The 16,480-nt window shown below is 39.9% G+C and overlaps 1 protein-coding gene across 4 annotated transcripts in view; it reads right to left on the bottom strand.

The window, feature by feature from the left end:
* Positions 1-236: 236 nt before the first annotated feature.
* The window catches only part of Enpp2 (ectonucleotide pyrophosphatase/phosphodiesterase 2), a 79,174-nt gene continuing 62,930 nt past the window's right edge, over positions 237-16,480 (bottom strand). For 3 of the 4 annotated variants that reach the window (XM_027431406.2, XM_027431407.2, XM_027431405.2), the window contains 6 exons: positions 10,544-10,680; positions 8,342-8,477; positions 7,464-7,541; positions 6,000-6,132; positions 4,583-4,739; positions 237-407 (listed from right to left, as the gene is read on the bottom strand). In XM_027431406.2, coding sequence (XP_027287207.1) covers positions 237-407; positions 4,583-4,739; positions 6,000-6,132; positions 7,464-7,541; positions 8,342-8,477; positions 10,544-10,680 — 812 coding nt within the window. Of the gene's footprint in view, positions 408-4,582; positions 4,740-5,999; positions 6,133-7,463; positions 7,542-8,341; positions 8,478-10,543; positions 10,681-11,904; positions 11,980-16,480 lie in introns of all 4 variants that reach the window. The other variant, XM_027431404.2, reaches the window with a different exon arrangement.

Here is a 16,480-nt window from a genome sequence, read left to right as displayed (position 1 = left end):
AGCTCCTACTCGGATAGTGAGCTGCAGTGTCCATTACAAGCTCTACTCAGAATGCAACTCTCTCTAAATCAAGCATTAGAGGAAAAATAGCAGTCATTTAGGCTTAGTATGTCAGATTCGGTAGAGGATTAAAATACTAAGTTTTTTTTTTAATGTCCTGCTTCAAATTAATAAATACAAACACAATATAAAAATATACACCAGTTGCTGAGACTACAATGCACGTGCCCAGAAAGTTAAATCTCGCTCTCGTACGTATGCAGGTATGTCTTGAGGGTCAGAATTTCTGAATAACTACGGCTAGTCTTCCGGTAGAAGTCCAAACCGGTGAGATGCTCAATGTCCCGCACCCGAGCTGTGTGCGTCTTTATGAGTTCCTCTACCCACTTGGACTCATCCTCTGAGCTCTGCAAGGGAAATGAAACAATCAGATTTTTGTAGAAGAGGTTATCTAAAAGGTCATTTCCATACTTCTGCACACAGACATAAAGCGTGTGGTTCCTGCCTGACACTCCCCTAACTGAATTCCTGTCAGGAATGCACTGCAGATACCTGCCCTTGGCTTTAAACATTTTCGGCAGTAACTAGCTGGGCGCAACAAATGAGAAATGTGCTGTGAAGAGTCAGAGTTCTCACTAGGTTCTCAAGGCACAAAACAAAATTAAGAAAATCATTGACCCTGCAGAATCTGATCAGCACACACTCAACCTGGAAGGCTCTTCAAGCTCACAAGATAATCAGGAAGCTAGTGCGTATCCCAAGGCTGCTCAGAAGCCATCAACTGGATGCCCATCAACCATGCAGTCAATCGATGGCAGTGAATTACTATCTGATACTGAGATCAGCTTGAAACAGGGCAGTTGGTATGTTCAGCACTTTGGGGCCCAAAAAGTCTGAGTTGGAAATTCGGCTGCACCTTTTGCTTGTTTCAGTGACTTGGTAAAGCCCTTCCACCAAGCTCCTTTGATTCACAAGGGTATTTATTGATGCTTACTTCACAGGCTCACTGGAAGATTGAAAAAATTTAAAGGGAGAGGAAGAAAGAAAATGGGTTGATAGTAACACCACCAAAGAAAGGAAGGGAACCTTCGGCTTTAGCTGATCATATAAAATAGTCTCAATGGCAAAACTCCAGACTAAATCCACATAGAACGACAGAATAATGTATCCCATGTCTAATTTGAAACTAAAAGATACTTCAGATGTAGCAACCCTCACATCTCAAAATGATTTCAATTTGGAAAAAATGGGGGAGGACATACTGAGATCAGAGTGTCCTATGAATTAAGTCAAAATTTCTCTTTATTAGTAGCCGGGGTCATGAAGGCAACACCACTCCCTACTGTCTCTGAACTGAGATGTCCAGTGAGAATCTTTACAGAGGTTTACTGGGTGCTGGACAGCCCTCGGCTGAGAATATTCAGACTCACCCTCACCTAACTCTTGACCACTCATGAGCTCCATGAACCAGCCACTGAGGCCCATGAACCTGCAAAGGTTTTCTCAGAAAGCTCCAACCCACACAGAGCTGGACCAGGAGTGACAGCAGCCCAGGCCAAGTCTAAATATGTACCGAGAGCTTGTTGGTTCAGGAAACCAATACCTGGCCATTCCAGGCAAAACGTAGAAATGGCTTTGCAGGCAGAAGCTAGGATCCAGGCCTTTCATAACCTACCCTTTTGCCTAACCTAAACCAAGATTTCTGCAACTCCCAATAAAGTCAACCCTAAATTTAGCCCTCCCCACAATGCTACTGACCAGTCCACAGCACAACCATGTAATTAACAAAGTAGGAGGTCTCCTGATGGGTCAAGACCCCCTCAGGGTAAGCTAAGGTTATATTTTGGGGGAATTTTCTTATTTTGCTCTTTTCTTGGATTTTTCAATGGTCAGTGAGTCCAACGTTTCCTTTTAAAACGCAGTTATGCGAATATGTGGACAGAGTTGAGAAAGATTTCCTCCATTCAAAATCACGGCGGGCTAGATTGGAAGAATTTAAGCAAACAGGAAAAACAAACAACTTTAAAAGTCAGTAACAGAATACTAATGCAACCCAAAGCACAATCATGGTTTTTTTGGTTTTTTGTTTTGTGCTCTAGATGTTCATTCTTTTTAAAGTTTGACTTATTATTTTTTTTACTGCAATGCGTGAGTGATTTATCTGCACATATGTCTTAGCACTGCCTGTTTACAGTGCCCACAGAAGCCAGAAGTGGCCAAGCTGGGATCCAAACTCACTCATTGCCACATTCCTGCAGTGACAGGAGGATTTCCAAGGAACTGAGACAGACTTTCAATAGCTTACCATATGTATAAATGGTCGTGTGACCTTTACTTTATCTTTCAATCTAGGAGCAATTTTGAATTTCATTTTATATTTGTTTACTTTACCTCCCAACAGGTTTTTAGTAGAAGGGTGGTTTTCTTAAGGGAAGTACAGTGATGTTACAAGGGGTATTACATTCTGCTCTCAACAACCACGACTACTATCTCTTACTTTCAGTTTTCCCTTCCTCCTTCTTTCCAACCACAAGCAGGGCCTCAGAAACCCTCTGGTTCCAACACTTCTGCTTTCCAGCCCCCCTTTTAAGTGTCTAAGACCACACCCCAGGTCCAGTTCTGTGACTGCATTCTGATGAATCTTGCCAAACCCTTCTGAACGTTGTGCTCAGCCTCCTCCAACTTAAACTCCTTAATGCAAACCCTAAAATGTTGCGATTCTGAGAAAACATTTTTCTTGCTTATCTAATTGCACAAGAAGAAAAAGTCCTGGCATTCTCTACTGATATCTGCTAATTATCTTTGGAATTCAAAGCTCCCTATCCTACAAACTAACCAGCATTTTTAATAAATATAAGTTGCTTAGAAGTTAACACAAAGGCAGAAGAAAGAAAGGGCGATTAGATAACAGGAACAATATAAGTAGGATTTACAGGCAGTGCATGGACCCTAATGCATACTCAGTAAATGGTAACAATGACTTCTGCAGCTATTACAATGAGCAATAATACAACTACCATTATAGTTTTAAATTTTTGATAACAAGCAATTTTTAAAAATATCTCCCATCAATTCTTAGTCTTCTGGCTACTATCAATTGTAAAACATTATCTCCTATCAAATCCAATATTTGAGAAAAATGTAACCAGCTTCTTATAGCATAGTTTACATTTCTATTATTTCCTGAAGTTTTTATTTTGTGTCGAACAGTCATGGCCTAAATTCTTTATTCATAATTGAAGCTTTGTGCAAGAGCCATACTGCCTATGAAGCATGAATATGATAATCTTGAATGGACCAATTGTTACGGCATTTTATTTAATTTTTTGTTTTTCTGAGACAGGGTTTCTCTGTGTAACAGCCCTAGCTATACAGAAACTCACTTTGTGGATCAGACTGACCTCGAACTCACAGAGATCCAAGTGCTGGGATTAAAGGCATGGGCCACTACATCCAGCTGACCTTTTATTTCTTAATGTTGTTATTTCTGTTCTGTTCATGTTTTATTTTCAGCCTTATTTGGTAGGATGCCTAGGAGTTTATGGCTATGTCTAATGGTGCTGTACACAGTTTAGGAATTTGAGTATTGACTAACAATCCCATTTCATCCCTGTTCCTTCTATTAATGAAACAAAACCATTATCAGCTATTATTTCTAGACTCAAACTCGCAACAAACAGTTTCCATCTCAGTAAATGTGGATGAAGAGAATTTATGATTTGTCCCTGAGTTTTAACTCTGTACATATAGCATGGCCTACCTTCTTGTTGCAGGCTTTTCCTTTTCTAAAATCCCATGTAATTTATGAGTATGGGTAGCTTGTTTGCATGGATGTCTGTGCAACAGGTGTATTCCTGGTATGTCTACAGAGGCCAGAAGAGGGCATTGGAATCCTCGACACTGGAGTTCCAGGTGGTTGTGAGGCATTGTGTAGGTGCTGGGAATTGAACTCTGGTCCTCTAGAACAGCAGCCAATGCTCATAGCCGCTGAGCCATCTCTCTAGCCTCTCCTAAGGGCCTTTCATTATATCTTCTGCTTCCTAGCTCTCTCTACATGAAAATAAACAATACAGGAGTCCTCTGTGCTATGAAATGACTGCTATACCTTCCCTTAACTAGTAACAAGAGATAATCTGAATAAGTGTTTTATGTATGTGTGCATGTGTTTTAAAGCTTTTATTATGAATATTTTCAAGCATCTACAAAAGAAGAAATTAATACAGTAAATGCCTTTCAACTTTTATTCTACCTTAAGTAGTATCAAAATTTTACTATTTTCCTTTTTGGTAATCCTTTTGTGAAAATAAAAGCATCTGGGTAGCATCATTTGTCAAATTGAATATATACATATAACTGTGTTAAAGTTACACATATATGCACTACACTAAGTGAAAAATACAAAAACTATTATTATCAAATATCAGGTGCCTATATATTCAATAAACTTCTATTTGGGCCATTTCCCCTTTCCATTTAGTTGGGTGACCCATGTGGTTCTTTCTTGTTCAATAGCAGAGATACAAGTTAAGAAACAGAGCTGAGTCTGAGAGCACACCCTGGAGGACTCTGGCCCTGAACTCACATTGCAGCTCTCATCATTGTCGGGTCGGTGAGGAAGGATGAAAGAGGACACAGAGAGGGGACCGTCACACTTGTCTGCAGGCTGAGTGAAATCCAGGCAGCTGGTGATGATGCTATAGTAGTGAGTTGGAACAGGAATAGAGCTGCCTTCCACATACCTGAATCAGCAAAGCAAATACAATTACAAGACATACCAAAACTTTCTCTTAAAAATGCTCACCCATGATGACACTCTCTGCTAGCCTACTTTAAAACATGATGTTCTCTCTGCCTAGAATTGTCTCCCTGCCTCTACCTGGTGCAAAGAGAAAGACATTCCAATAAATAAATAAATAAAGTGGCTGGATTGAAGAGTTGGTGGCAGTAAGGGATGATTAGAATAATGAAGTTGAGCAAAGAGCTGGAAAAGTCTATAAAAAGACAATTGTGATGGTTTGTGAGTGCCAGCTTCCAGAGTTCAGATGATATGGCTTAGGCTGCAACACTCTATTGAAGGCTTGGGGGATATGGAGTGTCAATATTAGATTTGTGTTTTAGAAAGATGACTTTCATGGGTATAGAAAATGGTCCAGAGTCACAAGACACTGGATGTAAAGGAACAGCAGCAATTTTAGTCTACACTGAGAGCCAGAACTTGACACAAAGGAAGCACCAGTGTCGAGTGTAGGATAGATGAGCCTCGTGCTATTAAATGGGATTTCTCCCGTCAAGCAAAGTATATACATTTAAATCCGTCTCCCAGCTTGCTGCTATAATTTTAATCCTTTTCTAAATCTTGAAATTAAGTGAACTTACTTTTATTTAAAAAGTATCAGAATGACCAACAGTACATGTGTAAGATGAAATTTCTCTTCTGAATTACTGAGAATTGAGTAAGTCAATGTCTATGCTATTAATTAGCTATATTTCAAAATAGCATTTTCTTGGCTGATATCTATATTATTTATACACTCTGTGCTAATTTCTGATTATTTGTGCATGTATAAATGCACTAGACCACATACTCCTTATAGGCACAGTGTTTACCTTATCTTTTTATATCCCCAATAGTACCAAGGGGAGGGAAGATAACTGAATTCAAAGACTTTATGCAACTTTCCAATAAGACATACTGATTCCAAAAGTCTCCAAATATAATGGGAATAAATTAAAATCACATTCTTTTCTACTGAAGAGTTGTTGAAGAATAATCATAATTCCAAAAATAGTATTGATACATTTTTTTCCTACCACAAAGTCAAAATGTTATTCTAACTACTAAAGCTACATTTAATCAAAGATCAAAAACAACTAAAGTTTTTAATAATAAAATTCAAAGGAAACAATTTAAGCACATGAACTGTCCTCTAGCATATGAATGTCCCTGGGTGATGTTTTAGCATTTAGGCATCTCACACAGAACAAAAAAAGAAGCTCACTGTTTGATTTCCTCCTCAGTGTCACGTAAGCCATCATAATTGTAGTCGAAAATTGGTCCACTTATTACATTGACCCCATTCCTTTCTGAAGCATACTTCTTCACCAAAACCCTTTGGAAATAAGTCCAGATACCTGTGCGAAGACACAAATCAGTTCTTCATGCACAGAAACACTTGTTTCAGACAAACTCTGTAGGACGCCTTCTTCAAGTGCTAATGTCGGGAGCCAAGAGCTGGTGACTCATCAAAACCTGTTCTCCAGTGTTACTTTTATTACTCACTATGAACTTGTAAAAGGAAAGATAAGAGAAATAAGGCGATGCTGGGGAGGCAGTAACCCTGGCCCAGGAGGTCAGGAAAGTTCCCAGTGGAGGTTAGAGAGGAGCCGAGATCTGAAAGCCGAATGGCCCAAGCAAAGGGTGGGGCAAAGCATGCCAGACAGAGCTACAGTGTGTGCAGAAGAAGTATTTTAGCCATTGGGAAAGTTAATCTTTAGAGGTCAGGCAATAAAATTTCCTAAATTCTAGGGCTAGGGAATGAAGCTCAGTTGGCACAGTGTTTTGCTAGCATACACAAAGTCCGGCCTTCACTCTCAACACTGCATATACAACATGAGGTAATAAACGACTGTGCACAGAAGCCAGGAGGTAAAGACAGGAGATCATTCTCAGCTTCACAGCAAGGCTGGGTGGAATACATCTCAATATGGGGTTAGGGGTAAGCATCGGAGGATATAGCTATGTGGTGGAGTGTGTGTCTAATATGTGTGTGAGCTCTGAGTTCAATACACAGTGCTGAAAAACAATTGGCACTTTTATGATTACATAGTCAATGGTCACCCTCTAGGGACTAACACTGGGTTTTGAAGGTGCTTATTCAATTTACAGAATCATATCATCCACAAATGCTCATCTTGTGGACAGATAATTGTTATGGTCAAAGAAGCTAAAGTAATAATTTATATGACCTTAAAAATCATCTGAATTAGTATTCTGATAAACAAGAATATTCATAATCCTCTTCTAGGTTTTCAAGTTAACATTCAGAAAACATAAGCACACTAAAGGAAAAGGATTTTCATGGCCTTTGCAGACATGTTCAGTACATAAATATAGTTGTTGTGAAAGGTGCAAGTGAACTCTAAAATTCAGTAAGATTATAAGCATTAAAAATAAGCATTAAAATAGAAAGAACTGTCGGTTAGAATGTGGTTCATTTGGGCTCTACCACTCATGACCTGGGTCACTTTTTATGATGTCAAATTCCTAATTATAAGCAAGGGCTAGGTGACTTGCCAGCTTCCCTCTCAGGCAGGTCAACTGTAGGGAATTTATATAAAAGGTCTTCAAAAGGTACAAGAGCCGAACATTTGCAAGGTATTATTAAAATCAGCATGGTGGTAAAAAAGGTAAGTGGTAAAGTTAAAGTATTTATTTTCTAAGTGATAGTAAATATTATACTTACGTTTGAAAGCAGGATACATTGGAACCATGTTGGTTACAAGGAATGCGTCATATTTAGCTTCTGGGGAAGAGCTCAGATCTAATCAGGAGAACAAACAGAATGCATTGCTTGTCCATATTGACATCAACAGAAAAGCAGTCTTTTAGGCCAACCCAAACAGCTCGAAGTCAGTGGATCTATATTTTATTTCCACTTATCCCCTCCATTGGACATTTCTGTCTTCACTCCACTCAATGGGATCCCTTCCCTCAACAGTTCTCAGAAACTTCCTACGGAGTTCTTGAGTCTACAGTTCTCTGATTCCATTATTATAACTTAGCCCCTTAAAAATGTCATTAAGATAATAAGACATAATTGTTTGTAGGAAATCACCTCTGTGGGGCTGTGCCACTAAATAGCCTCCCACCCACGCTCAGGCAAATGACTCTTATTAAACTCTGTGGGCCACACACAAAAAGAGGACATGGAAATAGGAGGGAGACTGAGTGACAAGAAGGTTCCCAGCAGGAGGAAGGGTGACAGAGGGCAGTGGGGGACAGAAATGACAGAGATATCATACAAACCTGTGAAGGTAGCAAATGAGGAATCTTTCATAAGACAGAATTAACGTCCTCCTAACTTACTGTTTTGTTCACACCCCTTATGTGAAAGAGAAGAAGTTTCCCCTGTACTTTAGATTTTTCCAGAAGAACAGATGGAAAAGCTGGTCATTTTCAGGTCCAATTTGGGGAGAATCTCAGTCCCCCACGTGCTTCCCCATGAAGAAACTGTGGACCACTGAAATGCTAACCAGCGAGCTTCAAACAACGGATTGTACCTCCCATCCCGACATGCACATGACACACACAGTGATCAGACCCTGACATGCTGCAACTTACAGGGAGGAAAAAGGAATCCATAGGACATCTGTTTATCATTTTTATAGGCCAAACAGTTCTGACTGAATCCTGGAGACACACGAACATCGGGGCGAACACAGTGGGTCAGGTGCTCTGGGATGCTGGAGACCTCAGCCTGTATGTGGAGTCAGAGACACCCAGTGATGCTCTTAAGGCACAGACATTATGTTCTACTATGAACAGCTCAAACCCAAACTAGCAGCCTTCCCATCATTCATAATCTGATATTTGTGATATTTGAAAAAGTCTTCTTCTTTTTTTTTGAGACAGTTTCTCTGTGAAACAGTTTTGACTGTCCTGGAACTCATTCTGTAGGCTAAACTGGCCTTGAACTCACGAGATCCACCTGCCTCTATCTCCTGAGTGCTGGGATTAAAGGCATGTTCCACCACCACCCGACTCTAAAGTCATTTTTTTAAAATTACAATGTGCCAAAATATTATCAGTTTCTTAGTTTTCTGCCGTGGATTCAATTTAGCAAAATTTGAAGTTGAGCATTGCATAAAGTAGAAATCTTACTATTGATAAGGTCATTTAAGAACTAAAATCCATAGCTGGGCATGGTGGTGCACATATGAAATCCCACCATTCAAGAGCCAGAGTCAAGAAGACTACTCACAAGTTAATGGCCAGCCAGGTCTGTATAGCAAGTTCCAGATTAACTAAGACTGTCTCAAAAGCCAAACAACAAAATCAGCCAAATGTTCTTTCAATTAAGAGACATGTGCTGGGAAGACAGCTCCATTAGTAAAGCACTTGGCTTTCAGGCCTGTGAGACTCTTGAGTTGAATCCTCAGAACCCAAGTGAAAAGCAAAGCACAGTGGGCTCCTTTGCAATCCTAGTGCTGATGAAGCAGACTGGCTGATTCCAGCTGTTTGTTGGTCACCCAGCCTAGCCAACTTAGTAAACACTGGACTAGTGTGTGACCCTATTTCAAAAAAAATTGAGGTGAATAGTATCCGTGAGGAAACACACATATGTATACAAATATATGCATATATATATATATACATATTTATATATAAATATATCCCTTCTTTTAAAAGCCTCTCTCTCTCTCTCTCTCTCTCTCTCTCTCTCTCTCTGTGTGTGTGTGTGTGTGTTTGTGTGTGTATGCACTTGCATGTATACACACACACTAGAAATTAACAAGATTGTTGGTGAAGTAGTATTCTTGTCATTTACGTTTACAAGTTGAAAATACTTTTCTAAGTATACATACTTGATATATCAAATATATATGTACTTCAACTACAAAATAAGTTGTTCTACTCTCTGATCTGTAGCTATCTCATCCCTATAAAGCTGAAATTCTAATTAAAATGTTTTTTTGTTAAAATACAAATGGGGGCTAGAGACAGAGCTCAGCCGTTTAGAGCACTTGGTGTTTTTGTAGAGGACTTGGGTTCAGGTCCCATCATCTCTAATGGTGATTCATAACCATTCATAAATCCAGTTCCAGGGGATTCTATGCCTTAGGCAGCTGGTGCACACACATACATTCAGGCCCCCCCAAAACCCTCACACATAAACTAGAATAAGGAAACCTAACATTTTTTTTCTTGACAACTTTTAAAAAGTAAAATAAAATACAAAGAAGATGCTGAAAGTAAGGTCAGGCTGAGCATGGCTGTATCTGCGGACTCTCCCTACTTCTCACTAAGTCTGACAGCTAACTGAGAACTGCCCTAAAAATTAGTATTTGTTTAAAACAAGCAACCTTGATGGCTTCTGTAGCTATTGGGCAAAATGTAACACTTTGATTAAAAGAATAAAAAGAACTATTATGTTTCTTTCACAACTAGCATATTACAGTAGAGCAGACAGAACACTGAATAAACACTAGTTTAAAAATATCTTGCAATAAAGCAGGAAAACTGTTTCCTCCAAGACTGATACTTGAGTTCAATCACTGGGCCCAGAGTGGATGGAGAAAACCAATTCCATAAGCTGCCCGTTCACTACTATGGGCATGCCATGGCACATGTGAACTTGCATGCGTGCATACACAAAAATAAATAAATAAATAAATAAATAAATAAATAAATAAATAAACAAATAAATAATATTACAGTAGATGCAGCAGGTTTCTTCAATCAGAAAAAAAATAAGGTAAAATCTATTAATCAAAACACTCATTGTATCACATAAAGAGTATAAGCCCCAGTTTTCTCAATAACCTGCTTTGAAATGGTGTATGATGTCCAGAGAGGCATTAAGAATATTTCACTATAACCACTTTCGAAATCCGTGTGGTATAAGATATCATATCTAGTCCGATAAAGCACTGCAGGTCGTCCATACAGGAGATGTCTCTCTAAGAAACAAAGAAAAGAGAAAAAAATAAACTGTATTCAATGCATAGTCTCACCAACTGTGAACACTGGAAGAGTCGCGGTGCCTACAGTTTGCTAGCTTACTTATTAATAAGACAGCAATCAAGTTAGTTTTCCTAACACTTCTGTGGTTTATCAGTCACCTTATCAAGGGTCAAAATGCCAGCATAAATGCTATAGCTGTGAAGATGCTCTTTTGAAATTGCCACATTTAAATGTCTGTACAGCAAGGAAACATACAGTGAATTCTTAGATGAGTCAGCTACATGGAGAGCCAATAGGATTGGATTTTACAAAATTAAATGATTTGACCCCTGAAGAGGTTTATTGGGTTAGTCAAGGACTCAATGAAGAAGGCTTTCTTACCATTCTTTGCAAACTGCAACTGAAATGCACATTATTTCAGTATAAAAAGGGAGTAGTTAGCAGCTTTGTCTTTAGGCGTGGACTTAAAGGAACATGTATAGATAACAGAGGCAGGCATTCAAGAGGGTCCCTCAAGTCCAGACGAGAAGCCCATCCATATTACCAAAGAATTCACTTCAGACCCCTGAATGCAGATGGGTTCCTTTAAGGAAGACTGTCACCAAGGCCTTATTTACTCTTGGAGGTGAAAAATGAGAATCCAGGACTCAAACCTTTATTCCAACCCACAGGAGAAGCCTGGAGTCTGGCTTGTCCACTTGGGATAGACTAAACTTCCATAAATTCATGGAAACTGGCGTCCCCACACACCCACATATTTAGAGACTGAAGCTTAGCGAACTCAATTCCCTAAGTGACTTAGAAAGAAACCTACTTTTACTATAATTTTTATTAAAGAAAATCTGGCAAGCACTTATTAAATTATGTATACATGTTGCTTTAATTAAAATGCTACTCTTCTATGCAAGAAGTTGAGAAAAAAATATTTACACAATACTCTGCAAAACCCTCCCAAGTAGAACTGCTGATTTGTGGCAGAGTGGCCAATGATATCACAATGCAAGCAACTTCTGGGTAGTCTGGCTTCCTGAGCCTTGCAATAAATGGAGAAGCCTTGCTTAAGCTGCCAAACTTGGGGTCCGCCCCTAAGAATCAGAATGTACCATAATGTTATTAAATAAATAAAATCTAATAAACAAATTAAAAGCCAGCAAATCCAGCAATAGTACTTGGGGGGCCCATAAACAGACCCAGATTTTCCTTTCAAACTCAGACCAAACCTTTTCTAGGTTCAAAATTTCCATTAAGGTTTTTCTTGTTTTCATTTTTGCTGCCTCTGAATTTCCCGGTTTCAGCTGGAAGCAGAAGTATCAAAATTCTTTGAGCAGTTGTTCTCTGTCAGTTAAGTTTTATAGCTTACAAAGTGTGGAGGTTTGAATAAGAATGGCCTCCATAAACTCATATATTTGAAAGCTTAGTCATTAAGGAGAGGAATTATTTGAAAGGATTAGAAGGATTTCGAGTTGTGACCTTTTTGGAGGAAGAGTGTGACTGGGGGTGAGTGTTGAGGTTTCAGAAAGTTCATGCCAAGCTCAGGTTCTGTCTCTGTCTCTCTGCCTCTCTCTTTAGCTCGCTGTCTCTCTTCTTCTCTCTCTCTCCTGCTACCTCTGGATCAGAATGAAACTCTCAACTTCTCCAGCACATGACTTCCCACCATGTTGGTAATGGGCTAAGTCTCTGAAACTGTAAGCCAGCCCCAAATAAGTGTTTCTTTTAAAATAGTTGCCTTGTTCACAGTGTCTCTTCACAGCAACAGAACAGTGACTACGACACCGGTGTATTCCTCCAGGCTCATACTGAAGGCTGTTCCCTCCTCTGTCCCATGCAGCGTGGGCTATATGATCTGGTATCTGCACAGCGTGATGGAAAAGCTGATGAGACATGTTACAGATAGGGATAAACTAGCATGTGAAAAGGCCTTTATAGGGTATAACATTAAACCAGTGTGATGTACACAGTGGTTTTCATCTGTTGCCCTTGCATAACTGTTAACAACCAGAAGTGTTTTAAAGAAAAACGTGCAAGAGACATGAGGAAAAGGGAGATGAGGCGTGAGATTGGCAGGGCAGCCTGAGGAGTCTCCCCAGGAAGCCACTCCATCTCTATCCGCTCTTCGGTTCAACCCACAAAGATTGGTTTTGCTTCAGAAATCAACTCCGCAGCTTCAAGCTATTGACACAGCTGCAGCTTTTTGAACACAGTCAGAACACAAACATATCATTATCTCATTTGCTTTTTTGTCAATTCTTATCGAACTTATGAAGAAAAAGCACACAAGGATACAAACAACATCCCAAAAATCCAACCCAAATCCCCACCTGGCTCTCTAGAAATCTAACCAGCTCTCTTTGTAGTTTAATAACTCATGCAAGGAAGAAGAGACATCGTCTTCCTAAGAAAAATGAGTTTTGAGATTTGGAATCAGGATTTGGGTTTTACTTTTTCATTGTCTGCAAATCACGGTCCAGACATGGTCCAGCTGTTAGTCTTGGACATCTCAGGGAAGCACACACTGCATTTCTCCTTTACAAAAGGCTCCTACTCTGACCACAAAATGGCCTGGACTCTCAGACTTCACACATGCTAAAATATTTGTCTCAAGGTCAGCCCACAAGCTCTTTTTCTGCAACATACTCTCCTGGTTTCACTTTTAATTTTCCTGACTTTGATTTCTAATCAACGTAGAGTATTGACATTTTGAATATTTAATTCTGAAAAAAATTTTAGAAATTTTTACTGGGCATAATTGTTGTATATTTTTATATTTGTAATGGTCAGATCAATGGAATAGGCAGAGTAACCAGCTTAAATACATATTTCTCTGTGTTGGGACACTGACAAATTTCTCTACTAGTAGTATTGAAATATACAGTTAATTAAATGTGGCCAGCTATAGTCGCCTTACTATGCTGTAGAACATTTGAAGTACTTTTCCTATCCAACAGCGCCTTAGTACCCTTAACCATCTTCTCTCCCATGATTCGTGCATGCGTGCGTGCGTGCGTGCGTGCGTGCGTGCGTGCGTGCGTGTGTGTGTGTGTGTGTGTGTGTGTGTGTGTGTGTAATGTGAGTATGCACATGCTAATGCTTGTGTGCATTTGCAAACAGAGGCCAGGGGTTGATATTAGCTGTCTCCCCCACCCCCTCATTCTCACCCTGTTCTTTGAGACAGGGTCTCTCACAGAACCTAGGGCTCGCTGATTGACTAGAAAAGTCTAACGATGCAAATATTTCCTCCTCCGGAGTGCTGGGGTTACAGAAGCACACCAGGCCTGTTTTATTGTTTTGTTTTGTTTTTTTTTAAACACATGGTTGCTAGGTATCTAAATTCAGGTGCTCTTGCTTGGCTGCAGGCACTTCACAAGAGAGCCACCTTCCTAGAGCCCTCTTGTGATTTCCTAACATGGATCTAGTGTAGTCCATGTCTTCCCAGGCATAGTTCCTCCTACCCAGTGTTGCAGACTCGGCCCTTCCTTCCACACCCATGCTCCCTGTTTACAGTAGCGTCTCTGGCATTTTAGCATAGGCCAGCCTTGCCCTCCAGATACCACATTTGGCAAAAGACCGTGAGGCGAATCTTTTAAGTGGTGTGGACTTCCCCAGAACTCACTCTTTTTGTCTTCCAAAGTTTAAGCATTCAGACTCAAGTTTGTGTTTGGTCTCCCTCCTCTGCTTCCTGATTCATACTTTAGCAGATGAACTTGGAGCCACATGAAAATCCTTCTCCCTTTCTGTTTTCTTAAAAAGTCACTCCCACAGTAACATATGCTTAAAATTTACCACAGAGTCTTCCCCTTCCCAAACAAAACCTTTCTTTTCCTGTGTCCTTCCTCTTTCTCTTTCTCTGCCTTACAAGCACCTATTGTCATTCACTGCCATTTCAGCCTCCATGGTAACCGATTCCATGATTCCAGTCATACCTCTTGCTTTCCAATTCCATCATTAAAACATCCAGTTGTAAGATGGCGGTGGTGGCACACTCCTTTAATCACAGCACTTGGGATGCAGAGGCAGGCATCAATGGGAGTTCAAGGCCAGCCTGGTCTAGAGAACGACTTCTGGGACAGCCAGGGCTACAGAAAACTCTTGTCTCGAAAAACCAAAAACAAACCAGACAAGAAACATTCTGCTGTAATTCGTCTGCTTGATAAACCTTGCAACAGAACAATCGCTTTATGAAGACCAGGACTAAATCCATGATATATTATAGTCTGTCTCCAATGATACCAGTCATATGACTACTTAGTAAACAGTTGACAAGTGAATTTAAAAAAAAATCTATGTATCTAATGTGGCCTGCCTAATAGAATTTTGAGACAGACTAGGATTACCAGGGTCACCTCTAGTGATGACATAAATTTACACAAGATAATTCAAATGTATGACCCATGAAAATGCTAGACCCCAACTTCCAGCTAGTTATTCTTTTTGTTTTGTCTTTTTTTTTTTTTTTTTTTTTGAGACAAGGTTTCCCCATGTAGCTTTAGAGTCTGTCCTGGAACTGGCTCTGTAGACTAGGCTGACCTCGAACTCAGAGATCTGCCTGCCTTTGCCTCCCGAGTGCTGGGATTAAAGCTGGTTGTACTGGAATGAAGGCACAGCTCTTAGTGAGCACAAACTTTGCTCAAGCAGCACCTGCCAGGTATCATCAGGAATCTGCAGTGAGGACTAGTGTTTGCATCAAAGCATCTATTAGCAAACAGGTCAGCAACAACTGCAGCTTGAGACAGTCTCTCCTAACAACTCCCTCAGAGCGTTCTCAGAAAGCAACACCGGGCCCATGTTAAATCTCATCTCAGCACTTCCTAACTCTGTGACTCGAAACACTTAACCTCCCAATGTTACATCACTGAGAAGCAAAGACTAGAAAATGCCAAGTTCCGTCTTCACCCAAAGCAGCCATGGTTACAGCTATACCTGGTCACTGAAGGGTCCATGCTCAACTTCAACAGCAGCAAAGAACACTGGGAGATAAACGTTATTCAAATTTAGTGTCTATCATCAAGACCTTGAATCCTACTATAAATCACAAGCAATGATGGAACTAGGAACTTTCCCAGTGCTTTCTGTAATACATGCTAAGATGTGCTTATCCTGAGAAAAACAAGCACGCCACCTCGCTTCTTTAGCACAACAGAGTCTTCAAAAAGCTAACAGAAACAGGAAGCATTTCAGGATCTGAAAAGGCCCCAGAGAGCTCCCAGCAACAGTCAGGAATCTTCTAACCAGTCAGCAAAAATGACTGTCATTTTTTTAATATATAAATTAACTTCACATGGTGAGTAAAGTACCAAATGTACATAGGCATTAAAATGATTTACGTTCCCCTGCATACAAAGGTGACAGCAGATCCTTGCTTAAGAAAATGCAAAGCATTTTGTAGCCACAGAGAAAAGACAAAGGCAATAGTTATGAGTGCGGCTCTTCCTTTTCGGGCTATAATGCCAGAATCGCCTGTGAAGAGAGTTGACATTTTCCATGCCATTCATTCCTTCATCCTCTGACTCAGTGTCACAAGGAAATGAGTTTTCATTGCACAGCAAATCTGCTACTATACTAGCTACTTGTGACCAGAAAACAACAGCTGTTATGCAACACAGATTCGGAATTTGCCACCTACCTAGAAATAGTATGGCTTCATCAAGCCAGTTTTGAAGACTACAGTTTTCTTCCTCTTTATTTTACAAAGGTCTTGATTGAATAGCAAATTAAACATTGATCGCAAAACATCATCTAAGACTAATTTACTACTTTTTGACCTCAGATAGACTCCAGGCTGCTTCATGACTGGAATAA

Source organism: Cricetulus griseus, chromosome 10 (genome assembly GCF_003668045.3).
Source record: "Cricetulus griseus strain 17A/GY chromosome 10, alternate assembly CriGri-PICRH-1.0, whole genome shotgun sequence".
NCBI classification, from domain to species: domain Eukaryota; kingdom Metazoa; phylum Chordata; class Mammalia; order Rodentia; family Cricetidae; genus Cricetulus; species Cricetulus griseus.
This window is presented reverse-complemented; position numbering and strand designations above follow the sequence as displayed.